Here is a 27,146-nt window from a genome sequence, read left to right on the forward strand (position 1 = left end):
GTTCGAACCAACTTGAAAAGTACTGTTCCCTAGTCTTGGAAAGCAGCTTTTGATGATCAAAAAAAGCTTCTTACCAGAGTCATGGTGCAATGACTTGCTTTCTGTGAAATGCACCAAGTTGTTGGGTCTCATGATTGCAATAGAGCGTGCAGTGATCACGAGCCTCTGGAAAACATCTGGGTCAAGTTCTTTTCCTTCACGGCTGCAACTGTTCAAACACTGCACAGCGTTACTCAGCAAGGATTGGTCCTGGCGAGACAAGGGACACAACGCAGTGCAGAGTTAATCATCACATCGGTAAATATTTAGTTCCTTCTTTTATTTCGCAAATAAAATAAAATGACAAAAGAATGGGAAAATATTTAAAAATGACTAAGGAAAAACACAGCAGGTCGCTGCTGTTCCGCAAGTTTTATCATCGTTTCTTCCTCACCTTATGGTTGTGGTAAGCAGTACGGCTGGTGTGCAGACTAGCCAGAAGTCCCTTGGTCTGTTGCTGGACACCGGTTGGAGTGGGCATGGACAGAAGCAAAGTGGCCAGCTCCAGAGCAGCAACCTTGTTTTTCTCCTGGAGAATTAAACAAATTGAATTTACCACTTTGAAAAAACAAGAGTTAAAGTAGAAGACTAAGTTTTATTCTAGCTTGTCAATACATTAAAAATATACATATATGTATCATTTTTCATCTTTACCTTTTCATTGGATGAACCTACTGCAAAGCAGTTTTCCAATGCTTCAAGTGAGCTGACCACCAATCTGAAATGAAAATTGAGAATTATTTCTGCTTCTCCTTTAACCAATTATTTAAAAGAAAAAACAAAAAAAAAATTATTTTTACTCAATAGCAATCTTTCCTAATCTAAATGCCAAACAACACAAAATGCGGGAATAAATTCAGAGAAAGAAAAAGACAAATTTGTTGCAAGCGTGAGGATGTTGCATGACATGTTTGCAGTCTCAGGCATGGACACACAACGTGGCACACGTGCACAAACAAAACAAAAACAAAAAAAAAACAACATTCAATCAAGCAGAGAAAGGACAGTTACTAACCGGTCCAAGGTTGATAAGGACTCAGTTTCAGAACTTTTTTTTTTTTTTTTTTGGGAGCAAAAGGAAAAGAACAAAATCAAGAGTGAGGATTACAGAAAAAAACAAGTGTAATTAATGATACAGCTAAACAAAAGAGAGGCATGCGAGAAAGGATGATCACAAGAGCCATGCAGTATTGAGAACCCTTTTGTCCAAATAGAAGCTTGTACTTTATCATGTTTCACTTAAACACTAATCACAACAGTAAGAAAGGGCAAAAAAAAAAAAAAATCAATACGATGAATGTTTTATCGTGATTTACATGAGGCCAAGAAAATAAAAATTATTCTGAAAGATTTGTACAATTTTTCTTTAAATAAATCTTCAACGCAAAAAACCCCCAAAAACTCAAAGGGATCAACAATCTATATTTGAAAAACCTACTGCTGCTGTGAGAATTATTTTTTAGATTCCAAATGCAATTAGAAAGGTTGAGAGTTTTGGTGTTTTTTATTTGATGAGATTTAGAAGAGTAAAACTGATCGAAGCAAACAGTGGAAGGCCCCGTACCTCTCCAGCACAGTGCCACTGGTCGTGGTTGGCGTGGCGATGTCGCCATCGGAGCTGCTACTGCCCTGGTTGAGGCTGGGGCTGCACACATTATTAACCGATCCTGAGAAATCTTCTGGTGGATCCTCGGGCCAGCCGAACTGCTCCTTGGTTTTACCGTAAATTTTTACAGAGTCGAGCATGGTGACTCCTGCTGGATCCACGGAGGCTCCAACTAGAAAACAAAAAATAAATTTTATTAATAAATAAAACCTGCATGAGAAAACTACTTACTGGAAACAGCTCAAAGTATAAAGCTGTATATTATATATTTAGCAAATAAGTTAAATATTTTCGATGAATCTCCCACATCTATAATCTTACTGAATATGGACAGCTTCTTGTCAGCCTGCAGGGCCTCCTCTCTGGTGAAGGGGAAATCGAACCAGCGGGCTCGTGTCAGATTTATCTGCATGGTCCGGCCGAAGACCTCCACATAGGAAGGAGCCCTCTCGATGGCCTGAGTGCCCACTTGCACTCGCATGCCTGTCATCACCATTGAAGTGTTGTTGTTCACCACTTCCACAGTAAATCCCCCAGGCTAGAGAGAGAAAAGACAAAGCAGAGTAAGACTCTGCTCTGAATTTTATGTTTGCAATATATAGCAAACAGGTAACATAAATCATAAGCACTCCAGGTTGCTGACTTTTGCAACAGCAGGTTATCAACACAAGATAGAACTACAATAATATTTTGCACTTTTTCTGACAGATTTATGAGTTAAAAGGAGTATTTACCTTTGTGTTGGCCACATACATCCCGGTGGAGTTGAGCCGGTGTTTTATCTGCTGCCCATTGTACACCTGCAGCAAGTCATTTCCCCCAAACTCCACCTCTGTTAGTTGCTGATTGTGTTCAAAGAAGTCCACTGGGAACGTCACCTGACTGGAGGTCCGAGTGGCTTAAATATAAGAATGGCATTGACATTAGATTTCAGTCGTGTTAATAGGTCTGTCTTTTTTAACTCAACGTGACATTTCCATCTCAATACTGCAGTCCAATCATTTTTGAGTTTAGTGAGATTTCAAGCAGTCATTTAATGCTTTTAAACTCACTTGCAGCAGCAGCTTTGCGCTTGCGCACTGGCTTCATGATGCTGATGCCACATGTTGGCTGCAGAGACGGCTGGAGCCAATAGGACGTGTTGTCAACGTTTGCCATGTAGATTCGCAGGCTTCCGTCCTCGCAGAGAAGAATCATTGTTGTGCGCTGCTGCTCGTTGCTCGCCGTGTGTCTGATAGCAACCATGTCCTGAATCTGGGTAGGAGACGAAATAAAAATATCCAAAATAGATTATAAATAAGACAGTTAGACATTATTTACAGGAGCAAACATGATTTCTGTATTTACTATTTTCTACTTCCAGAATTTCTGCATATCTTGTTATCAATATGTCACATTTTTTTAAAATTGTTTTTTATTTTTTCACACTTATCCAAAGCTAAATACTGAAATCAAATTCCATATCTGTGTAGACATTTTCAGAACCCTCTTGACTTCTCCTCTCAAACTTGCCTATAAATATATTTGCTTTGCTGCGCAGGACAGTGAATGGACCCTACCTTCGCTTTAGCCGGCAGAGTTTTGATCTCCTGGATGAGGAAGGTGTCGGGTTTAACCATGATCACCAGCGGGATTCCAGTCGTCTGTTGCACACAGCAGACCAGACCCGGATGGTTCATCACCTCGGACCACTGGCACAGAGCCGGGGACAACTTGCTGCTACCGCCGTTGGAGCTAAAAGAAAAAAGGACGACAAGTATGTCAGTTCCTCCAGCTAGTTTTGATATTTACTGGCATTATTTCTGTTCCAAGAAAATAAGAAACGATATCTACTGTCAAGCAAATGTTACCCTTTGATGTTGATGGGAAAGAGCCTCTGTACTTCAATAGTGCTGCGGCTGACGGTGGCAGCGAATGATTTTCCCTGGCTGTAGCTGAAGAAAAGCATTTGAAGGACATGGGAGTAGTAAACAGACACACCACCTCCTGCCACCTGCCCATTGCTGTCCTACAATCACAAAGAAAAAAAAGCAAGAATTTATCTCAATCGCTTTTTAGCAGCTTCACAAAAATCTTCAATGTGACTAAATGAAATGAAAAGATCTTAAGATAAAATCAGGTTTTTGTCTTTTTAAAAGATATTGAGAGTGCAAAATAGTTAAGTTTTTTTTTCATTGTATATTTTTGTAGAATTTTTAATTCAACTTACTTTCAGGTCATCATGGGTTATTTCCAGGACATTTGTGACATAGAAAGGCCCATGCTGGGCACTGCTGGATTCATCCATGATCTGAGTGTACATGTAACCTGCTGAGGACATGATTACAATAATGTTTTTTCCCTCTTCGTTGAAAAGGAAGGTCGCATCGCGGATCTTGGAACTGGGGAGCAGGAAGTAGTACATGGGGCTCAGGGCGTCCACCGACAAGTCATAGATCTGTTCACAAATAGAAAGGAGTATAAATTTATTTTCCCCACCAAAATGCAAAACAAAACCCTTTTGACTCAAAAACTTCACATATTTATACCAATATTAGGAAAATATTGTTTTTAAACCAAATTTGCCATGACATACCTTGACAAAGTCAGCTGTGATGATTGCCAGCTCAGTCTGAGAACCTGGCAGCCAAATGGCTTTGATGATGAAATTGCCAGTGGCCAGCTGCGGATGCAACACCAGGTGGTCAGAGACGGAGCCTGTACTGCTAAATGTTAGTACATGGCAGTCCTGGAGAGATTGAAAGAGCACTTTAGTGAAATGCTGAATTGCAAAGTAAGCATAACGCTTAACGTTTTGGATAACTTTGTGTGGGGAAAAACAAGTCTATTTTCCTTACCTTTAGGCCACACACAGCCAAGTAATCTTCATTACAAGGGTTGCCTGTGAGACTGAGCACGGTGAAAGGAACTGGGGCGGAGGCCAGTCGGGTCAGAGTTAGCTTCCTCTTGCTAGAGTCAGCTTGCTTCAGAAGTGTGGACAACTGCAGGACTGTTATCTGTCAAGAGGGAGTAAAAAGTACAAAAAAGAAAAAGAGATAATCTGGTGTGCTACTAGCAAACCTTCTGCAATCAAATAAAAGTTTATCTGCAACAATATCTAATTTACTAGATTTGTAAAACACAGCTAAGAAATACATTCTTATAAATATGTAAAAGTACTTATTAGCTTTAATACAGATTGATTGTTCTTATTAGACTTTTGTGTATTTAATGCCCCATATTAAACTGCACCAGCTAATCTGACGGCAACACTCTTCTTTAACATGTAGTGTTGATCCAAGCTGTAGTTTTCCATCTGGTAGAACTGATTGCAGCTGACTTTCAACCAAGAAAGCCCGATAAGATTTTCGTTTTTATTTTAACACAATGAAACTCTATTTTTAAAATTTGGTCACCTGTTTGGGCTTGACGCTGTTTCCAGGTTACGACTGCTCCACTTACCTTCCCCTTTTCGTGGCTAACTGCAAGATGCTGTCGGCGGCCATGGGGTGAGGAGAGGACGCACATGGCGACCCGACGTAGGACATGCGCACTGATGAGCTGACGTATTGTTTGGCCTTGATCACCGCTGTAATTCATCCTCACATTTTCAAAAGCTCCTTCCTGAGAACCAAGTGTGGGCACCTGAGAAAAAAAAAAGAAGAAATTTTCGCCCTTATATGTATCTACATAAATTTTAACTATCAGGACATTGAAGTGTCTTCATAAACACTTTCAGCCCTTTAGTTATCGTACCATTAACTGGTCCGTCATCTCAACATTTTTATCTTGAGTGTGCAGTTCATTCAAGGCTTTCTGGGCCCGGCTGCTGCTTCCTACAGCGGAGGCTTGCTGGAAGTTAGTCTGGATGGCTTCCATCAGAAACATGAGCATTTCAAGTATGACAGCAGCAGTGGATGATCCCATCTGTCGCAAAAAAATGGGCCAAAACCACAAGTGTTATAACGCACATTGAATGCACAAATAAATCTAGAGAAAATATAGGGGCACCACACTTGGGTATCATATGGAGTGAAACAAATGAAGAGATTTCTCTAACCACTTGTGTTAGCAACTCTTCCTGGCAGCCCTCGATGGTCTTGCAGACACTGTTTTTCTTTGGTCTTTCTTCATCACTGGATTTGCCATCACAGATTGTGACCTTGCCCTTTTCGGATGGAGAGGCGTTCTGGTGTCTGATGGCGCTCTCAGGCATCCGCATCTCACTCTGGAAAGCTGATGATTCTTTCAGAGTTGAGCTAATGCCACTGCTGGGGCTGCGCTTCACCAAAGCCTGTGGGTAAAAGTAAAACCAGTGAAAACTCTTTATAAAGTTGAGATTTAAAAAAAAAAAAAGAAGCTATAATCAGCAGAATGCTTAGTTTTAATGAATGCACACTTTGGTTTTACATCATACACAGCTATTTCAACTTTAAGAGCTTTACAGTTAGGTTAATTTAAGTGTGTTCATGTCACTAGCTCCCTTAACTTTTTAAGCATTCAGTAAACAATCATTTGAGAAATGGTGATAGGTGGACACAAATTTAGTCCAAAATGCATTAAAAAGCTCAGTAAAACTAGGCTGTTAATAATTTTCTCAGATTAATAACCTAAATTTAACTTTAGGTATGCTAAGAGCATGTATTGTTACCTTTCTAAAACATAAGAAAACTGTGTGCAAACAACCACAAAAGTAAAATAATAATCATATACATGAAACTGCACCAAGCTCTTATTTACAACTGTAACAGACATTGAAGCAGACAACACAATCCACAAACAACACTGCAGGTCTTTGCTACTCCACAATAAACAATAAACACAGAAACATGTAGTGGATGGCTTTCTCTTCGCATGCACATTTACAAAACCAACATTACAGGTTAACTAGGAAAGCTGGGCTTTTTGCTACACGCTAAAACATAAGGTCAGGCAATTGTAGCATTTTAGTTCTGGCCACAGGTGTGGACTAGCTATAATCCTGATCAAATGAAATGACTGGATGGAAGTCAATGGGGGAATGACTTGCAAACCAAAGTTACCGCTGTTGCTCTCTTCCCATGATGACCTGAGGTATTCGGTCTCACCTGGCAGCTGCCATCCTCTTTGGCACCGCAGTCACAGAAGAAAGAGCCATATTTGGCATAGGAGATCTCATGGTCTTTGTGACAGACCTTGGCGCACACTGTGCACACACCTACCCCATCTACCATCTTACAGGTATGACAGTGGTACCTACAATAGGAAAAACAACAAATGAACATCAAATGTCTGGTACATTAGTGCAGCAACTAGGCATGGGCCGGTTAACGGTATTGACATGTTCTGAGGTTTGAACAAGTTGCGATTTGAAACACATTAAAATGTTCTGTCACAGGGTCACTACTGTCCTGATAAGGAGATGACAGAGGAAGTGTTTTCATTAAACTGGTTCCAGTGCTTGTGCTTGACTCTAGTGCTCGTTCTTGTTTCCACCAGGCCAAACTCTGGCTCTGGTCCAGCTCCAAACTGATGCTGGTGGTCAGCTAAACTTTGTGAGCTGCATGTTAAAAGCTGTCTTTTGGTTTGGTCTAATTCTTCAATAAAAACCCTGTAAACAACACAATCATAAAATGTCATATTAGCATCAGAATAATAAACTGTTTATTGTCTTCCCCCATGTAATTTTGTAATCTCGTCTCTGAAAATAACTAAATGGATGCATAAGCTGTCGTAACAGCTGATTATTTCTACTGAGTCCATAAATATTACTTCAGACTTTGTCTGTCTTTGAATACTGCCAGGTTGTGAAAACAAAACTTGCTTTAAAAAAAATAAAATTTTAAAATTTTCCAGCGCTCCTTGTGCAGATGAGATATTAGCTAAGTAAGACTGAAGCATTTCTCTTGATAAAAACACAGTTAATATTTCACAGCTGTGACATGTGGGTATGTGTTTGAAGAAATGTGGGGATAATTAGTTTCATTTGTGTTTTTGGACTGTCTCCGTAGTTTCATTTATTTCACACACACACAAAAAAACGCAGGAAGGGAGGTCATTTACTATGATGTAAAGACATTTCCCTCGCATGACTCTCAGTCGTGAACTGGCTTTAGCACCAGTCCTGGTTAAATCCTAAACCCATTTTCTATGTGAAAGTGCTGGTCTGAGCAGAGGATAAAGCAGAACAGTGGTAAAACTACAGCTGGCAAAGCTGCAACCATGCAACCTGCATGCCCATCAAGCAGCTGACCCAAACAGACCAACATTAAATAGTATCACTTTGTTGTATTTAAAGAGCAGAATACCAAAGAACGATATAACATTTTTGCAGAAACCTTTTGAAAACTGGTATTGTATTTAATGACCTTTAGTCTACATTTATGCTTTAGTTTGAAAATAATCAAAATAAAAAATCTTAGCTATTTCATAATAAATGCTATGATTAATGCTACATTGTGCATCAAGGTATTTTCACTCAAGGTTATCCTACCATGAGAATCTCTTACCAGCCAGTGTCTATTCACATTAATATGATAAAGATAAAGGCCTGGTGAGCGATAGATTGACAGCTTGCATTATCTTGACAAACAAAAAGTTTGAAGTGTGAGAAGATGCTTGGCAATTGTTTAGGAAATATAAAATATATGAATTACAATTTCAAGTTGTTTTGATTCAAAGTTAAGAGCAAACTACTGGATACAAATTTGTCTTTACCAGTGCTGGTTCATGAACTCCTTCTGAGTTATGGTGAAGGTGCAGAGTTTGTTGCAAAGTGAGTCTTCATCCTGTCAAGCAACAACAACATGTTTATTTCTATGTTTTGTTGTATACTGTACAAATAAATAATTAATCTTGCTCAGAGCAATAATGTGCTGCAGAATGAAATAAGTGACAAAAAATGTTGAAATGTTTTTAGAAATTAATGACTTTTTTTTTAAGAATACTGTGCACTCAAAGATGATTTTTTAAAATATAAAAATAAACCATTCAGATACAAAAGTTATGCTACTATTATTATTCAATAAAACCGGAGCTGAAGCATGACATCTTACAGAGTCTTCTGCCTGGGAATCGTCCTCCTCCACTGCCAGCTCCTCCACCCAGTCCGAGTCCACTTCCATTGCTTTCTCTTCTCCCTCCACAAGCAGAGCCGAGGTGCCCTGACCGCTGCTTTGCCGCAGGGCGTTCATCACATCAGCCAAATAGGAGATTATGTGGCACGAGCATTCTAGCATTATGGCATGCTGAGAATGGAAGATAAGCATAATATCAATTAAAGCTAGCACATGCTTGAGAGCATAAATACAATTATTTATAAACAAATGAAATAAATATAATCAATTAGAGCAATATGTTAGACATTTGGATGATTCACAGAAAAAAAGTTTAAAAAATAAAATAAAAATGAATTACCTTTCCATGAGATAAGTTGGTGCTAACTTTCTCCACCACATTCTTTTGTGTCAAATACTTTTTGCTGTAAAAAAATATACATTTTATATTAATGTACAAATACTTGTACATTGAAACATTTCAGGTATATGCAGTCACCAAACAAATACATTTCCTGAAAAATTTGGAAGGGCCCTTCAGTGAATAAAAGTGGCTCCTTACCACCTTGTCAGCCAATCGATCACCGCCCGGTGAAGCTGCAGGTGACCAGCCCCCTGCCCTGCACTGGCCAGAGTTGCCATGATGGCCATGAGCTCAGGGAAACCCGTTCCATCCCCATTGGTCAACATGTCTGTTGCCATGGGAATAAGTGTGCTGAGGAGGACGGTGCAGACTCCTTCGCCAACCTGACTGTTGTCACGCACAATGTGAGTGGTGAGCAGCTGCAGCAGCTGTCGGTTTTCCTGCACCACTTCCAGCTGCTCTGTGTCCTTGGGCGGCGTCGCCGTCATGCGGGTCAGCCAGGACTGCAGGCGAGACGGTTCCACACAGGCCAGCTGGGCCAGAGAACCACACAAACACAGCAGGCTTGGGTTTGGACTCTTCTCGGCTACAGAGAAAAAAATATTAATTACATTACAATGAAATTATTTTCTTGATATTTGGCTTATGACTTAAGATTTGCCATTTTTTCCTCCATTTGTTTCATTTAGGCCTACAAAATTATTATATATTGTAAGTTCTTGCTTTCCATATAGATATTAAGACTTATTTCAATTTCTAATTGATCAAAACTGAGCGTCAAGATACCTGGTTGTTTTAAATTTTAAATAAATTCTGACAGTAAACTTACTGAGCTGGAAGAGCTTGGTGAAGAATTTCAACACTCTGTTACAGAACTTTGCAGACAGGTTTTCATTGGCTGTGGCCATCATAATCTGGACAAGCTCACCACTGAAAAAGAAACGCATCATGTTACAGAAGAAGATGCTACATATAGCTACCTACGGCGTCAGCAGAACCGATACCTGAATGAAAAGAATTCCTCCATCGCTTTTCGAACCTGGCTGCTCTCAAGCTGCTTCTCCAGATACTGCAGGCATTCCTCAAGAACCGACTCATCCAGGCCACTGAAAATACATCAAAGACCAGTTCTGTTTGTATTCATCAACAACACAACAAAATATTTTCGTGATATTAAAAGCGAAATGAATGAATTCTATCTCCTGTTGCATACCTGTGAGGGTCTGAGTGATTTGCAATGATATTGTAGCATCCTGTGACCAGACGCTCATAGATGCGGGCTAAGAAGGCGTCAGACTCTGCTGGGCCAAGAATGCGCTCCAGCGAGGTGCTGCTGATTTCTGCTACGCACTCTGTGCTGCTCTCCAGCAACAGGGGCAGCAGCGTGCTCACAACCTGAGTGGGATTCAGCTCTTCTGTACTAAAAGGGACGAACGACCAACAGTATTAAAAGGAGACGGCTAACAGAAATCAAGTTCTATTAAAACACTAAAGATTTTTTAAATTTTAAAACATAAAGAAACTGCAACTTACACGATGAGGTCACCAGTGAGGCGAACCAATGAGAGAAGGATGTGTTTTAGAGAAGAGGCCAAAGGCAAGGACTGACAACTCAGAGTCCCCAGATGAGCTGCTTGGATGGCACTGATGTAGCTCTCGGATGGGATGGTATCATTAGCAAACGCATTTCGCTGAGAAAAAAAAAGAAAGATAACATTTCAGCAATGGAAATATTTGATACAATTTTTATTTAATTTCCTCATTTATAGATACATGCAAATGCGCTGTATATAAATGCAGTAAGTTTTAAGTCAATCCTGTACTCTACCTTCCCTACTGACAGCTTTTTAGTGCTCAACAAAATTATTAATAGTCATCAGTATAGTGGGAAAACTATTGCATCATCTGAATTACAATGTTAACTGTTCGCAACAAAGATATTTTATCGTCCATATCTTACATTGATGGTTATTAAATCTTTTGACAACTAAAAATCTGAAAGGTGCGGTGGACACACATATATTATGCACCTCTGGGACTTTTTATGATTGGATGGAGAGTGTGTGTATGAAAATACATTTTTAATTCCTGCCTTTCTACGAGCATAAAAGACAACTGTTTGACAAAGCTAATAAAAGGTGAAGCTAACATTTATATAATGTGACCAGATGCAGCATAAAGATCAACTTAATTAAAAAGCTCTGGCCAAAATTGAACTACATAAAAAAACAAGAAGTTTCTTCACTTACCCATGAGCCAATGTTGGGGAACTCATTAGTGTGGACGCTGTTCCAAGTCTCACATACCGTTTGTACAGCTGATGGCAAGTTCTGCATCAAGTTATGACCTGTAAAGTTTAATTTAAGATTAGGTTAAAAGTAATATATTACACAGAGTTGTCAAAGCAATTGTGTTATTTGCCTGGAGTTCCAAAAAATTAAAAACATACCCAGCAGGTTGGCCTTGCAGCGCGTGGAGCCAATGGACAGAACTGCAGCGTAACCTTGGAGCTTTGCATCGGTCAGCTTGTTTTCACCTTCCTCTGGGATGTTTAGCAGGAGGTAGGATCTAATAAAAGTTAAATCAGACATCTTATATTCTTTTAATATGTAAGAAAATATGATTCAAGAGCAAACTTGAGCAAAGAATGGCTTCCACAAGTGGTTGATTCTTACCTTGTGAAGGCAGTATAAATGTCTGTCAGCTGTAGCGTAGCAGGCAGCAAGTTTTTTGTGACATCGGAGGACTTGTGGGCGTCGGCTTCGATTGCAACCTTGGACAAATGCTCGTCTAATGAAACCTGGACTTTAGAGATGACTGCATCCAGAGTATAAATAGCTTGCAAGGAGGGCAGCTGATGAAGTGGAAGGACGACGTTCGGATCAACACTTGAAAAGGTGGAAATCTGAAACAGAATATTTTTGTCAAAGGGAGACTAGTTGGTATAGAATATTGTTTAAGGAACAAAGAGAGACGGTAGTAGTCAATACCTGTCTGGCAATGTACTCCTCTGCAAGCTCCACATCATATTTCACAGTGCTGCACTTTGATACCGTTGTCTCAACAAGAGATGCTGCTTGGTCTGCTTTCATTCCCTGCTTTACCAAGTGCTCCTGATGATGCAGGCAGAACAATGCCACAAAAACCACAAGTTAATAAAGATAAATCAGCACAACTTTAGTGTGGTGCAATACATTTTTTAATCCACAAATAAAATGTCTCTGAATATTCATCATTTTGGAAAACAAAATTACATTTACAGTTTTAATGACTAATTTAAAGTGGAAAAAACAAAAGTGATTATTAGCTAATGTCAAATAACACATACTTTTCCACAGTAACTCTTCTGCTTCTAAAACAAGCAGTAGTACTTTCAAGCTGAAACGAACCTTGATCCAGTGAACGTACGTAGACACCCGCAGACGCGAGGACCACCGCAGTGTATGCAAGATGTCACTTTCACTGGGGTCGCTGCAGCCAGTCTTCAGCTGCTCCATGAAAGCTTTGGAGGGTGGTAACACTCCCAGGATTCTCCAGAGTACCAGGAAGTAATACTGAAGGGAGCAGGCCTCCTGTGTCGAGTTCAAACAGCATTAGGTGACGATGTAATGAGCTTACAAAGTCATCAATATGACATATTTTTTAATGGTATCTCAAATATTATCATAAAACTTCAATAAAATATCACCCAAAGCTTGTTTGCTCAGCTTGGACATGGTGAACTCACCACAGGAGTGATTGGTTTGCTCTCCTGTCTTCTGGCTGTATCAAACTGAGAGCCTGCTTCCAGGAGTGAGACCAGCCACACATACAGCTCATCATATTTAACTGCTCCACTGACCAGCTTTGGAAATACCTGACAAGATAAATAGCAAGAGGCTTCATTAACTGGTATTTACAGTTAACTGTATTATTAATAACTGTGTAGATTTGAAAGGACTCAGAAACCTTACTAAAGTTAACTGTACCTTACTATCCAACCTGCTGATGTCATCTTCAGATGCCTCAGGCGACAGCACACAGTAGAACTTGGGCTGAACATTTGAATCTTAAAAAAAGTATTGAAAATGAATTTGGAGTTAGAAAGATTTACTAATGTAATAGCAGTATAATAAATCAAAAGGTAGAGCAGCTTCATAAAAAAAAGGGCTGAAAGAAAATTAAGTGATTTTCAGGATTTACCTGCTGAACAGTGTTTGGCCCAGTTCTCCTCCACCTCTTTGAATCCATAGTAAAGTGGGAGACTACTACGTTTTCCACCTTCCTGAATAGAACCAGATGGCGGGGTGAGGAGATTGTACTGCACCTGCAATGAAAGTTCATCAAACCGTTTTATTTTTAAACTAAGTAAAATATTTTATTGAAAAGAACAAGGTAGGATAATTTTTGTAGAAAAGGGACGTGTAAAACCATAGATCCTAAATGTCTTAATTTCACTTAAAATGGAAAAAAACAGAATTTATCCCCCAAAATTGTATGAACTGATTGCATTTTTAAATCTAGAAATTACTTTTGTTTATTCCCAGGAACAAAAACAGTTTTCCATACTTTATTTCTAGTTGCATTTACTATGAAATTAAATTAAAACAAAACAAAAAACCACTTTGTATTCTAAATAAAATTTTCTCTATTAAGGAGATTCAATTTGTTGGTGAAACACTTGCACCAAAAAATATTAAATAAGAATCTATCTGCAATGTACTGGTTGGACAAACTTGTCCCACCATCTTAAACTGCAAAATTATGAAAATGTCCTGAGGAAAAAAAAACTTTGGGTACTCCAGTCTAAGACATACATTGATCCTTAATATTTGTAAAATCTGCGCTTTCAATTAAAAAACAATTAGTTAAATAAAGTATTAACCTGCTCAAAAAGGTACAAGGGAGCTTTGGAGTAGTGACGCATCAGGTAATCAAAAACCAGTAGCAACCGGGCCAGGTTGAGGGGTACCGCCTTCAGCTGGGAGTCCCTGCTCTGTGCCACTTCAATAATGGCCTGGGTGAGCATGGCGAGGACCGACCGTCGACCGCGCTCAGACAGATTGTGGAAAAGGAGCAGGAGCAACTGGAGGTGTTCCACATTAAGGTCGTCCTCTGACTGGACAGAGCCCTGGATGGTGTGCTGTTTCAGGGTTCCTAGAAATCTGGAATAATGACAAGTAAAAAACAGGAGAAGAAAAAAAAAAAAGAGGGAAATAAGCATGAGTAAACTGGAATATTGTGATGTGTGATTACAGAAATAATAAACCACTGAGTTGTCTTTATTTTATTAAACATTTAAACCTTTTTATGAACATTATTGCCAAAAAATTTTTTAAAACTGCCTCTATTTATGTTTTTTTTGATTATGCATTCTAACAGTATAGCTAAGTGTGGTAATGACACAGATGAACTCCACTTGAACGCAATTATGGACAAAATCAGCCATTTATTTTGTTCTTACTTTAAAGAGTAAATAAAACCAATGAGTCGATCAGAAAGGTCACAAAGCAACAAAATTGCTTTCAAAATCTTCTAGTTGTGATGATAATTTAGAAGAATTTAAATTTCAGAATTTCTGAAGAATTTAGAGAGACCGATTAACCTGACAGTCGTGGTTTTGGACTGTGGGAGGAAGCCGGAGTGCCTGGAGAAAACCCACGCATGCACAGGGAGAACATGCAAACTCCATGCAGAAAGACCCCGGGCCAGGAAGCAAACCCAGGACCTTCTTGCTGCAAGGCAACAGCTCTACTAACTGCGCCACTGTGTCAATCTACATTAATTATATTATGCAATGTAAAAAAAGGAGAAAACAAAACGAATAAGGTGCAGGAGAAAATTACAAATTCTTAATCATTCCTTGCTAAAATGATTCGAGTACCTCGATTATTAAAGTTCCTCGAGGAAAATCTACCTGCCTCGAAGCTTTGTTCATTTATATTTTATAATTTAGCGCACCGTGTTTCAGCTGGAACATTATTTGCATGTGCAGAGCTCTCACTTACGCCTCTGAGTTGTTGACGAAAGCTAAGTGTTAGCGGCATAACGTCCAATTTTCAAGTTCGGCCCATGGGGATTTTATTGATTTATGATAATGCCTGGGTTTTCATTAATTTTGGGGGACCAATAAACATCCTTAAAATGACTGGTGCGATGCACGGCAGCCTTGTAAATATTTGTTTACAACAGCCCTAATATGGACAGATGAATACTTCTATGATGATCCAACCTTTCCCAAACTTTCATGCACTCCGGCACATCTGGTTCTCCCTGCACGCTGGCTTTGTGTTGCCAGATGAGGAGAAGTCTGGAGAGGACGGACAACGACTGAGGGTGAATGTACAGAGGCCAGGGCCCTTCTGAGAAGGGAGCAATACCCAACTGTTGCAGGAGGGTGTTCTGTGAATGACAAGATGCAAAAATAAATTATTCTCACCAGCCATTACTTTTTACTTATAAGGTACAAATGTCCCATAATCTTTAGGAAATGGTAGAGCATAAAAAAAATGTCTTGCCTGCAAAACCGGAGATGGAAGATCTGAGGTGACTAGGGTGTGGTTGAAGTGGTACAGAGCTAAAGCAAACACTTCATCTGAAGAACCTAAGAAACAAAAACATGACACTCTCTTTTTCATATTTTGAAAGCTATGAACAAAAACATGTATTTTTGGCAAAACATACCTTTGACATCTTTATCCACGTCTTTGATGATGCTGGCAAGCGTCGCCATGTGCTGCTCTGTAAGAGAGACACTGACGTAGTTGCGAATGAAGTTGTTCCTGGACTTCAGCATTGAGGTGGTGATGAAGTTCAGAATGCTGGAGGCCAAACTGAGGAACTACAAGAACGGTTATGACTCAGAGCGGCGCCACAGGATGTCGTTAAAAACTAAAACAACTATAAGCTCTTAGGAAATAGACCAATTTTATGAATATTTATGAAAATAGACGCGATTTACCATTTCAGGATCTTTCCGACCTGCTAAAATGTTGCCGTTCTCGCTTGGATTCTGCTTGCTGGGGCTCTTGAGTCTGGGTGACGTCTCCAGGGGCGGGGGAGGAGGAGGGGGTGGAGGAGCCACTTTGTCTTTGGTTGGTGAAATGGCCTCTTCAAACCACAGTCCCAGGATAGGTTCACTGTCATCATCTGCCAAAGAAATTCAGGTAATTTAACCACATTGCTTCAAGTGAAACTGAAAAAGAAAAAATGTTCCACATCAACAATAAGCCATTTGTGAGGGTACAATAGAAAACATAAAAAGCTTCACATTGGTTCATGACATCTTTAGCAACACAAGCAGTGGACAACAGCCAAGGACCAAAGTAAATAGTGAATACTTTTTTTTTTTTCCATGTACTAACCCTCATAAATAATCACAGAACTAAGAATAAGGAGGAATTTATAATTGAATAGAACTGTATCAGATTGCAAGAATGAATTATTTTTTTTGCTAAGCTAATGATAAAATACAACTGTATTGGTTTGCATATGTTGCATATTAAAACAAAAGCAAAATATTGAAATTAAAGCTATATTTCTTGACCTTAAATGTTTGAACAACCAGTTCCATAGAGTAAATTCTTAGTTTTCTTTCTTTAAAATATTTTTTTCACTCTCAGGTTCATGTAATGTTCTGTTCTAAAATCTGTTAAATAGCAGCTTCTGATTGAGCACATTCTTATTCATGCATTTGTGACACAGGCAACATTCAGACAAATGATACTAGGGTCACATTCCAACACTTTATGCAGAATACATATCTTGTTACTCTACAAGGCGACCTCTAGCTCACAAAAATGAAAACATCTCAGTGTCGTATTATTAAATGGGGGCATAATTTATAAGAGAAAAATGTGTCAGGAGTTTAGATCTGACATAATGACACAAAAAATATCCATCAAGTGTGATAGACTGTTGCTAATTTCACTTTATGAACAAAAACTATGCTTTAAGTTGGTGGTCAATATCTTAAATGTTAATTTTAGGTTACTTATCAGGCAGGGCATTGTGTCTAATCAAACATTTTTCCGTCTGTGTAAAAGGATGCCTAAGCTGCTCAGGCAAACAAGTTCCTTTAATGACTTTAACCTCAAAGTTCAGAACAGTGAGGCTGTCACACAGCTGAATGTTTACATATGCTGTATGAAAACATAATTGGTCCCTTTCTAAATCAAACTAAATGTTTATTTAACCCCGTTACATCCATTTTCTTTAGTATTTTTAAATTAGCTAAACAGGACATTTTTGTCTGATTTCATTTCAGAAAAAGGGGTTTTGTTCTTTTTCTCCCCCTTTTCTTAAGTGTATGGAAATGTCTGTTTTGAAATCTATAAGTTCATTATAGTCCTTTTCATAGAGCATTATGTTTTAAGAAGATGAGCTGTGACAAAGAACCTCCCAAGAATTGAGTCAAGAAAATAACATTTGTTGGCTTTGATATTCTTGCTAAGGAAAGAACACCAAGTTAGCGATCTTTAGTATGAAACAGTTGCTGAAACATAAAAAAGGCACAAAAAGATATCTAAAACTAAACTGCATTTCAAAAAGAGTTAAGCCTGGTTGCCTCTGTTCCTAATGTAAGCATTCAATAGTTGTTAACATACATAAGGCGAGTTACTATTAGAGTTCCTTTGGAGACATAATTAGAATCAGACAAAGATGGTTTCAGCAGGTCAGAGCTTTAAAAAAATGAAATGATTGAAAACTGGCCACAAATCTTTGCCCCTCACAATTTTAACAACAAACAACCTGGTAAATCCTATCCACATAAAAATACGTCAATTAACATACAAATAATTTCACCACCAACACAAGCCCTTCATATTTGACAATTTAAGCCTCAATTTACTCCATCATGCCAAACCTCTCGTCTGTCCTCTGACCCACAACACACAAAACATTCAAGCCTGTCAGTGATGCTACCCAACAACAGTGAAGTCATTTCAAGACAGAAAAAAAAGAGAGACAGCTTTTATGTTTTTAAAAGAACATCACATCAAGCTGTTCTTCACATCTGCATGCAAAACACATAAATCAAAACTTTAGGTGACAGCAAGATGAAGCATTTTGTGTTTCAGACCTTCACGTACAACTTAAAGTGACTGTATTCAAGAATGATACCAATATTTTGATGTGGGTTCTGTTTTATTCAAGAGTCTAGATCTACCTCAATAACAACAAAAGGTTAAAATTTGAAAACTAAACTAATGACAAGTCTGCGTTAGAGGACTTGTAAAGTCACATTGGCTTTGGTGACTTAACTGTTAAATTTTTTTTTTATCTTGAAATGTGACAAAAAAATGATCAAATACAGTTCAGGGCTGCATTAAGCAACTAGGTTAGTCTTTGCTCATTATTACCAATAAATATAAACAATAATAATGCAAGTTTCAAACCAGAGGCTCTGATTAGTTTTTAGAAAACATGTGTTGTTAAATATCAACAGACCATGCAATTTGAACAGCATTATGCAATTTTCCCAGTAAAAATCCAGGTTATGTTTTATGCTCTGATAATAAACAAGCTGTTCTTCTGTCACATGCTGTTGGGGAAAAACAACAGAGAGGTAATCATAGCCGCAGATTGGAAGAGATAAGTGCTCTAAATATAGATAGCAAAAGAAAAAGATTCCAAGCATACAAGAAGCTTCACTCTTTCACTGTAGACTACAATACCATTTACTTTCAGTTTATCAGTGAGCTCTAATGATTGTTTTAGTACTAAATTTAACAAGCACCCACATTTAGGAGCATTGGTATTATCCTTAGAAAGACAGCGAGCCACAGATGAACCTCTGACAGAAACAATGTGAAATAGCTGATAAGAATCACAAGAAAATACTATTTTTATAGTATTTTTTATTTTTTTTACTTTTACATGGCTGTTCATCTCTGGCTTAATCATTTTAGAGGATTAGGTTTATAACTCAAGAGTTTAATTTGTGTAACAGAACAAAAAAAAGAAAATGAATCTAAGACAGCGATGTGGACACCAAGTCTTTGACCTGAGGACAGAAAACTGCTGACCTGAGACACAAGCTGCACTTGTCTTCTCCTCTCTTCTCTCTGCTGAAATAGTAAACACTGTCAACTAAACTGGCATTGTTTAAGGAAGGAAGGAAAAATGAACATCACTGTGTGCATATATGCATTTATCTCTCACTGCTGCTATTTCCTGACTGACATTTAGCTACAAAAAACAGCTTTTTTATTTCTACAATATCCACGCTCATTTGACCATTTTTAATCTCAAAAATGTACTTGCTGTAGAAAACTTTTTCTGTATTTTCAGATAGTAAAATAATGCAGTTACCCACCAGAATTTATAAACAAAAGCCCCCTATTTTAAACAGCAAAACATTTCCCTTCATCACAAAAGTCTCCCACAGTATTTTATTTTCCCTACTATGCATGCAAATACTCTGCTGCTACCCTATGAATTGAAATTCCCTCTGCGTTTTTGCAAATTTAAATTGCTTTATTGGAATATATTCTAGCATTTGTTAGGCCACCTGAAGTGTTGATGCTTTTCCTGAATCCAGAAAAATAAAGTACCTTGGCTGCTGTCCTCCTCCGTGCTGCTGAAATCGTCTTCATAGTAGGTGTTTGAATCTGTCGAAGCACTGGCATCACTGCTAACTGAGCCCTTTCTTTGGCGCTGCAGAACACAAGCCTGGAAAAAAGCAAACACATCAGGGCCTTAACTATAACATCTAAATAGTATGTGTGCTTTATTTCTGTGTTTTGAAACAAATTCCCAACAAAAACACAAAAAAGAAAAATGTTTTTTAGTTTTAAATGCCAAAATACTTCTCTGATTACAATGAATCCTTTTAGCTACATTATGAAAACCATCAAATTTATTCCCCAAGTATTTTCAAACTACATTATAATCTGCACCTTTTTGTAAGAGGTGGAGAGGAGGGTGAAGAGAAGATTTGTCAGAGGAACAGAGTCGATGAGCCTTTGGACCCTCTGGATTGAAGTACTTTGTGCCATGATGCTGAGCTCGGCTGGTGGTCCATCACTTGCCCACCCCTGCAGAAAGGGGGAAGGTGTTTATAAAGAAAAAACATTATTCACAGTGTTTAGTTGTATATTAAATTCTGCATATGACATATGTTTCTAAGTAGTGTGACAAAATGTTCTACCACTGAAACTTGATAAATCCTACTAGGAGTCTGTGAAAACTAGCTTGACTGGATTGAAAACCTGCACATCTTCATTATGTTGGCTGTTAAAGATGGTATGTGACTTGGCAAGAATTACAGAACATTCACAAACCAAGAGCATTAAAGACTTGTGTAAAACATTTTAGCCATTAACACTGACAACCAAGTGTTAATGGCTAAAATGTTTTCAGAAGATGCTGGGTCAATTGACCTCTTCCTTCCTGGCATCCCCATTTCTCACTCCCATGTTGCCACTTGTACTCAGGTTATTGGGTTTCTGTTTGTCTATGTATTTGGATGTTTTTGGAAATTATCAAGATAAATAATAAAACATCTGGTATAAATTAAATGTGTATTTTCTGTACGCTTTACATAGTCTCTATCATTTGTGATTCTGATCCCCATTTGGGTCAGTTTATTCTAACAAAACATGAACTAACATAATCCCTGACTAAGCCAAAAATAGTGGTGAGTGATCTCTTGTACCACGTCTCGTTACAGTAGAATATAAATAGACAGTTGAAAATTATTTTCAGTCATTGGTAGTTAAATCAAGTACGAAGCAATCCCCTAGTAACACATCAAAACGTCCCCAAGTTGCTCCTAACTTTATCTAAAAATGACCAAAACTGAACAAGTCCAAAAGAATTGAATGACACCTTTTCAGAGCAATTACTGCTTTCAATTTTGCTTTACACAATAAGACTATCAGGCTCCTAATCACTTTGCAACAGTTAAATGTCATTTATTAGTAACTGAAACTTTTTTTAAGGAAAATTCACTTCAAATTAAAATAGTTTTGCCCCCGTACAGAACGTAGAGCTGTTTCTTTACCCCAATTAATCAGGTGTAAAATGTCGCATTCTGGAGGTAATGGATTCTTAAAATGAACAAAATTTGATTATTCATGAATGCTACTGCTGATAACATCACGGCATCATAAATGTGTGATAAAAAAATAGCAGTACAATTATTTAATGAGAGATGAACTCCTTCTAACAATACAATAGGAAACAACCCTGACCGTTGAGAACTTTACTCACCCGGTGCAGAGCCTCCACTTGCAAATCCTGGAAGAGCGAGGTCAAAAGTTTGATGGCGTGATTGGCCAGTATCACAGACAATATTCCAAATCCTTGATGTCTTGAGAAAAAAAAAACAAGCACAAAAAAAGAAGCAAAAATTAATTTGCACACCCAAACTGTTTATAAAATCTTTAAGTAGTTGCTTAGTAATTGCTTTTCACAGAATGAATTTCTTATGAGATCTATTTACCAGAATTATTTTTAAGAATATATAGAAATTGGCCAGAATCAACAGTAAGAACTAAACAAATATAAAATATTTAATAAATTCCAGCACTTATTAGATATTTCAGCAATCAAGCTCTTTTAATAATTGCTGACCAGCTTTTTGCACGTTTCCACTGTTATTTTGGGGGATGAGCTCTAAATCTTTGAGACCTGAGGGATTCCTCTCCACCAACTTAATATTTAAGTCCCTCCACAGATTTTCTGTCAGCCTCAATAGGGACACTGGTTAAATCACTCCAAAACATTTAACATTTTCAGTCAGCAGAAACATGCTTGTAAAGTTAAAAGATAACTGAACATGGGATATTAAGTCATGCTGGTCTTAACTGTACACTTATGTATTTATTGTATTTTAATAATTTAGAATCACCCTTTGCCAGGGCCAAGTTTTGGCGATCCTGCGCCATCCTTGGTGCGAGCAGCAATATCCCGGACACGCAGAGCAGCCAGGGGATCCTTCTCTTTGCCTTTGTCTGCCAGGGCGGTTGGGCTCAGGTTCAGAATCAGGTACAGGCTGTTTAAGAGGCACCAGGCTCCAAGCAGCTGGAAGTTCTGATAATGCTGAAGTACAGAGAGTCACAACATTTTTCATCTTTTCTTAAATTGAACATAAAAAAGGCATTTATTATGTAAAGGACAGAAAGTGCAGGGCACATTTTTCTTCAGCTGTTCTAGTTTTCTAATCAAACCTGGTTCTCACCTCTCCTCCAGCTCGGCGGGAGTTGCTGATCGCTTGCCCAATCATTTCATAGATCTCCAACTGTTAGAACACAGATTTTGTGTTTGTAATTTTTTTAATATGTTTCAAAGGGAAAAGAGAGCAAGAGCATCAATAATAGAATACAAACATTTTTATTTAAATCGCTGCCATTTCTTTACATGTAATGTTTGGCCCAACTAAATGTAATGTTTAGCTATAAAATAGTGTAACCTAAATTAAAAGCCTTTTTAAAAACCATTATTTAAATTCAAAATATACATGATTTGCAATAAATAACATTTTTTCCATTTAGATTGGTGTTTTTGAACTCTGCCAGTTTATCACTTTTAAGTATTTATTCAAGTGAATTACAACACAAAGCATAAATAAATGGATCAATAAATACATAAATAAAATTGATTCTGAGTAAAAGATGAAACGGACATTGTTTCTTTGTTCTTTAGTTACACTCTGATTGAGCTCATTTTTCTTAACTTCCACTTATATCAACACAAGACATCCACATACACCATTTTTTTCCATGACAAGTAATAAGGCCTTACTTTTATTTCTTTTTGTCATGCTGGAGGTGACATTTCATACGTAGAATACATATTTTAAAGTGAAAGGCCTTATTTATATTTCAAAATGTTGGACACAAAAAAGCAAATGTTTTTAGTAAAAACAAATGCACATAAAATGTTTCTAAATTTAGAAAAATAAAAATGATCAAAACATTATTTGATAGATTGAAAAAAACATTGTGGCAGCCAACTTAAATATTGTTCAACCATAAAATACAACAAAATGTGAAAAATCTGGATACAGGCTTAAACTGAGATGTGCAAATGAAGACAAACTAGACTTTTTGTGTTAAAAAACATACACACTGATCCATTCAAAGAGCTTTAGTTTTTATACCTAAACATTGGCAAAACCATTATGAGCAGCAATAATTTTGTATTTCTGGCACTTACACATTTCTGAACAATTGTGGCAGCGTCATTTTCATAGTCCTCTTCTTTGGTTCCAGTAGAGGCAGAGCGAAGCTGCAATCCGCTGCCCACCTGAAGGATTGCCATGCAAGTTGCCACACTCACACCTACAAAAACCACAAAGTACTTTTAGATTCAGCAATTCAATAAAAAACAAACATACAGACAGATGTTCATAACAAAGGAAGGTTGTGAGGATAGAAGGAAGGTGGGTGGGAGGGCAGAAGGAAGAAGACATCAATAAAGTCTGGAAATGTAAATTCTTCACACTTTTATTTTTCTATATTTATGCAGACCAAAATAGACACTGAAATCAGAAGACATTTCTGTGTCCTTTCTGTCATGTCTTTGCAAAAAGCCTGATTGTAGTCAGTTGATGATTGTGGCAAAGAAACGTCAGCACAATATTTAGCATGTTGGGTCTATTGCCTTAAAACATTTGTCTGCTGAAGTTCATACAAAACTTGGCTCTCAGGTCAATCTTTATTTAGTTGATCAAATTTATAAAAGATTGAACTAGGAGACGTTTCGCTTTATTTTTACCAAATACATTTCACACCCACCAGCGTAAAGACAGCTAAGGGCCAACACAGTCATATCCAGTAGTCTTCCTGGGGTCAGAGGTTCCAGTACAGGAAGGGACAGTGTGTCCAGAGCCATGGTGACATCAATCACCAGCGAGTGAAATCTAGACAGAAATTTCACATAATTTTATAAGGCAAAAAAAAAAAATGTAGAGAGTTCAAAGCATACATAAAGACATTTCTATAATTCCAAACTAGATAATAGACTAGATTTAACGAACAAGTACGTACCCATTGCGGACAGCAGTGGCATCGGCCACTGTAGCCGGCATGATGAAGAAAGAGTTGGCTGAAACAGCGTCTTGGAATCGGTTGATGTAACGTAGAAAGTACGGCAGGTTTAAACACACCCGTAGTAACTTTTCAGACCCACCTGGGAGACACAAACACAGGGTCCAAACACACTGTTACAGCCAATTAGTCAAAACCCAAGTTACTGCACTGCATCTGATGGGGAACTACTGACCAAGTTCCTGTAAGCTCGACACATTCTGAGAGACAAACGCATTCTTCATTTTGGCCTGAACAGCTTGATCTGTGGTTTGGTCGTCTGAGTCACTCTCAGCCTGCAAAGTTTAGGGATTTGAGAAATAAGTATGTTTCAAAACAGTGACAAAGCAAATAGGTTTAAACCAGGAAATTCCCTACATAGAACAAGTTTAATATGGGTTCATTAAATATCAATTTGGTTCATTTTAACCATTATCAATTGATCGTGCTGACCTGCATGTGCGCTGCTGATGGTGAAGCCAAGATGGTGCTAAGATCCGGGTTAAAAACCGAAGTCAACTGATTAAAGAAGTTCATTTGCACTTCTTTTTGTCGAAGTTCAGGACTCACAACACTAGGTAACTCCTTCTGATCTTCCACTAGAGAAATAAAAGACGACACACTTTTATATGAGTCACAAATAATTTAGACATTCTTTCTCTAATGGGATTTTGCTTGTTTTCTTCCAAAGAAATTTATGTTTTTTAATGACTTTTGTTTGCTTTGGGATACTCACCGTCCGAGAGGGTCTTGATAGTTTGAGGCAACTTGGCAGACTTCATCATAGCAGTAAATGTAATGATCTCTGTGCGATCCAGCCTGCTGCAGCCAGTGCAAAGTCCTTTTATTAGAAGTATCAGGTGTTTCTGTAGAAGAAATAATACAATGTAAGTGCAATATGCAAACAAAAATTGGATAAATGAACTTAAATGTTAGAGTTAATTTATACAGAATTAAAGTGGCAGATAGAAGCAGTCTGTCTCTTTAGAACAACATAAACCACTGAATGACGTCTGAAAATGTACAATTTTCTTCCTGCACTTTTTCAAAATCTGACCTGTGATACAGCACATGCTTCATCTGGATTCTCCAATCGCAGCAATGAAAATTCAATCAGTACTTTGCACGCTGCAGCCACCGACAACAGCTGGTTTCTTGGTACTAGAAAATAAAAACAAAATAATTAGTCAAGACGGCAGAAACGCAGTCAAATTCGTTCAATTTATTTATTTAGAATGACGGTGCCTTATCCCTAACACAAAATAGAACATTACGTATACATACTTTGACCACAAACTGTGGTGATGTAATGTGCAGAAAGAGCCACAAATGAGGAGTAGAAAGGCTCATATTGTTTGTCGTGGTGAAGAATGTCCGATTCACTGCAAATAAAAGGTGGAACAGCATGTAACAAACCACAAGACGGGAATTTGTTTGGAAATTTACAGCATCTTCCCTAATTTGCAGTCATGAATGTACCTCCCTCAAAAAACTGTAAAAAAAAAAAAAATACTGTCTTTGTTTTGATGTTTTCATGAGATGTGATACAGCAAAAAAAACAAACAAAACAATATCCATTCCAAACAAAATTCTGAATTACAAAGTTACACTAAGGATGCAGAAACCTCCTCGATGGTTTCAGCAGCTCAGGTTGAGGAATAATTTTTCACAAACTTTATGGTTTGAAGTTGGTTACTCCATAAAATGGAGAATATAATGCTACTGCTAGAAAACTGATTATCCACTTCGTCCTTCATGTTTGAACAAATATATAAACAGTTAACAAAGGATCACGAAGGCCAGGGCTGCACAATGTTAGGAAGATATGCAGTAATTTTGATCAATATTGTAATAATTATATAATACAACATTTAATTAAAAAGTGCATTTCTGTTTTGAGCTCAAGCAGACCCCAGATAATTAGTAGTTTATCCAGCTACTGGAAAAAGAATTAAAATTAAATATTTTCATCCAATCAAGATTTTACAGGAAAAGTTGCTTTATTCCGACATTTCCTGTTTTGGCATTGAAGCAACTCAGCTTTAGTTTCTTAATGACCTTTTAAAACTAAACTGCTTTAGACAACAAATGTCACAAAATGCATAGGTACCATAAATGCTTGTTACTTGATTAACACTTTTACAGTCCATGAAGTTCTTTGCAGTATGTATATTGTGTACAGCAATACTGCAATTACAAAATATTTCCAATGATTTTGTAGGCTGAATGTAGTCACGTGTTGTCATATTACATATATTACTGAGATGTAAAACTCAGTTCCAAATATTATAGTGTTTGTAGTTAGGCAGTCCTCTTCAACCCACACAGCCTTTACTAGACAAAATGATTAAACACCTACTTTAACTGTTATGTTGTATGAAATTGGTTGTTGCTTGTGATTCTTTATTGTGTCAAAAAACAATTCTCTGTGCGGAGGATTAGATTTAGCCAAAACCATGTTGCTTGTAGCTCTTTGACTGAGCAACATTAAAGTTTTATAAGCTTCTGGGCTACATTTTTTTTTATTATTATTTTGATATAACTTTGTGGTAAAATGTAAAAAAATGTTTAAATCTTTAATTACTTTGACTATTAAATAACAGTTAGTCATTAGTGCCACCTCTCTCAATTTCTAAAAAAATAAATAAATAAAAGCCCCTGGAATATTGCTTAAGTACAACATTCTTTTTTATGAGCTTGAGGAACTTTAAATTGGTAAACCCTGATTATCTACAAATATGACTGTTCATGTAGGCCTTCTTCGTAATGAGAAAATAATGAGAACGTGCCATTCAAGTGCAGTGGAAGTGGGTTGATTTTAACTCCGAAAATTGTAACAGTTCAGGTATTTTACACGAGACAACTATGGCTGCAAGAAAATCACGCTTAGACAAATTACTTAAGTGTCAACGAAATGAAATCACATTTGTATACATGAAAGTGTTTCTGACTGCTGGTCATTTTGTCACTTTGCCATCTTGTTACCTTCACAGTTTTGGTCAATTCCCATCAAACATAAACAGCCGTATCCTTCAAACATTAACTTCTGATACAAGAACAGCATCAGCAGCAAAAGTATTCAGTCAAAGGAAATCTTTACACAAATACTG

General features: G+C 37.7%; 1 protein-coding gene across 11 annotated transcripts in view; it reads right to left on the reverse strand.

Moving 5' to 3' along the window:
• The window catches only part of ubr4 (ubiquitin protein ligase E3 component n-recognin 4), a 49,755-nt gene that overhangs the window by 21,432 nt on the left and 1,177 nt on the right, over positions 1–27,146 (reverse strand). For 4 of the 11 annotated variants that reach the window (XM_028024467.1, XM_028024510.1, XM_028024449.1 and 1 more), the window contains exons 2-53: positions 25,321–25,418; positions 25,094–25,197; positions 24,773–24,902; positions 24,490–24,635; positions 24,233–24,332; positions 23,998–24,139; positions 23,746–23,870; positions 23,165–23,289; positions 22,188–22,247; positions 21,858–22,048; positions 21,218–21,317; positions 19,903–20,040; positions 19,558–19,675; positions 19,030–19,071; positions 15,963–16,150; positions 15,686–15,842; positions 15,520–15,605; positions 15,234–15,403; positions 13,887–14,166; positions 13,205–13,328; positions 12,991–13,070; positions 12,750–12,878; positions 12,412–12,594; positions 12,013–12,135; positions 11,698–11,927; positions 11,472–11,590; positions 11,272–11,369; positions 10,556–10,713; positions 10,236–10,442; positions 10,027–10,128; positions 9,852–9,952; positions 9,221–9,608; positions 9,020–9,083; positions 8,659–8,850; positions 8,321–8,391; positions 6,667–6,859; positions 5,685–5,918; positions 5,381–5,551; positions 5,087–5,269; positions 4,483–4,641; positions 4,221–4,373; positions 3,855–4,082; positions 3,496–3,653; positions 3,205–3,379; positions 2,698–2,899; positions 2,380–2,543; positions 1,967–2,183; positions 1,604–1,817; positions 1,055–1,087; positions 694–757; positions 434–568; positions 75–249 (exon numbers count right to left, since the gene is read on the reverse strand). In XM_028024467.1, coding sequence (XP_027880268.1) covers positions 75–249; positions 434–568; positions 694–757; positions 1,055–1,087; positions 1,604–1,817; positions 1,967–2,183; positions 2,380–2,543; positions 2,698–2,899; positions 3,205–3,379; positions 3,496–3,653; positions 3,855–4,082; positions 4,221–4,373; positions 4,483–4,641; positions 5,087–5,269; positions 5,381–5,551; positions 5,685–5,918; positions 6,667–6,859; positions 8,321–8,391; positions 8,659–8,850; positions 9,020–9,083; positions 9,221–9,608; positions 9,852–9,952; positions 10,027–10,128; positions 10,236–10,442; positions 10,556–10,713; positions 11,272–11,369; positions 11,472–11,590; positions 11,698–11,927; positions 12,013–12,135; positions 12,412–12,594; positions 12,750–12,878; positions 12,991–13,070; positions 13,205–13,328; positions 13,887–14,166; positions 15,234–15,403; positions 15,520–15,605; positions 15,686–15,842; positions 15,963–16,150; positions 19,030–19,071; positions 19,558–19,675; positions 19,903–20,040; positions 21,218–21,317; positions 21,858–22,048; positions 22,188–22,247; positions 23,165–23,289; positions 23,746–23,870; positions 23,998–24,139; positions 24,233–24,332; positions 24,490–24,635; positions 24,773–24,902; positions 25,094–25,197; positions 25,321–25,418 — 7,727 coding nt within the window. The remainder of the gene's footprint in view (positions 1–74; positions 250–433; positions 569–693; positions 758–1,054; positions 1,088–1,603; positions 1,818–1,966; positions 2,184–2,379; positions 2,544–2,697; positions 2,900–3,204; positions 3,380–3,495; positions 3,654–3,854; positions 4,083–4,220; positions 4,374–4,482; positions 4,642–5,086; positions 5,270–5,380; positions 5,552–5,684; positions 5,919–6,666; positions 6,860–8,320; positions 8,392–8,658; positions 8,851–9,019; positions 9,084–9,220; positions 9,609–9,851; positions 9,953–10,026; positions 10,129–10,235; positions 10,443–10,555; positions 10,714–11,271; positions 11,370–11,471; positions 11,591–11,697; positions 11,928–12,012; positions 12,136–12,411; positions 12,595–12,749; positions 12,879–12,990; positions 13,071–13,204; positions 13,329–13,886; positions 14,167–15,233; positions 15,404–15,519; positions 15,606–15,685; positions 15,843–15,962; positions 16,151–19,029; positions 19,072–19,557; positions 19,676–19,902; positions 20,041–21,217; positions 21,318–21,857; positions 22,049–22,187; positions 22,248–23,164; positions 23,290–23,745; positions 23,871–23,997; positions 24,140–24,232; positions 24,333–24,489; positions 24,636–24,772; positions 24,903–25,093; positions 25,198–25,320; positions 25,419–27,146) is intronic. The other 7 variants (XM_028024505.1, XM_028024486.1, XM_028024458.1 and 4 more) reach the window with 6 other exon arrangements.

The sequence above is a fragment of the Xiphophorus couchianus genome, chromosome 1, assembly GCF_001444195.1.
Source record: "Xiphophorus couchianus chromosome 1, X_couchianus-1.0, whole genome shotgun sequence".
NCBI lineage: Eukaryota > Metazoa > Chordata > Actinopteri > Cyprinodontiformes > Poeciliidae > Xiphophorus > Xiphophorus couchianus.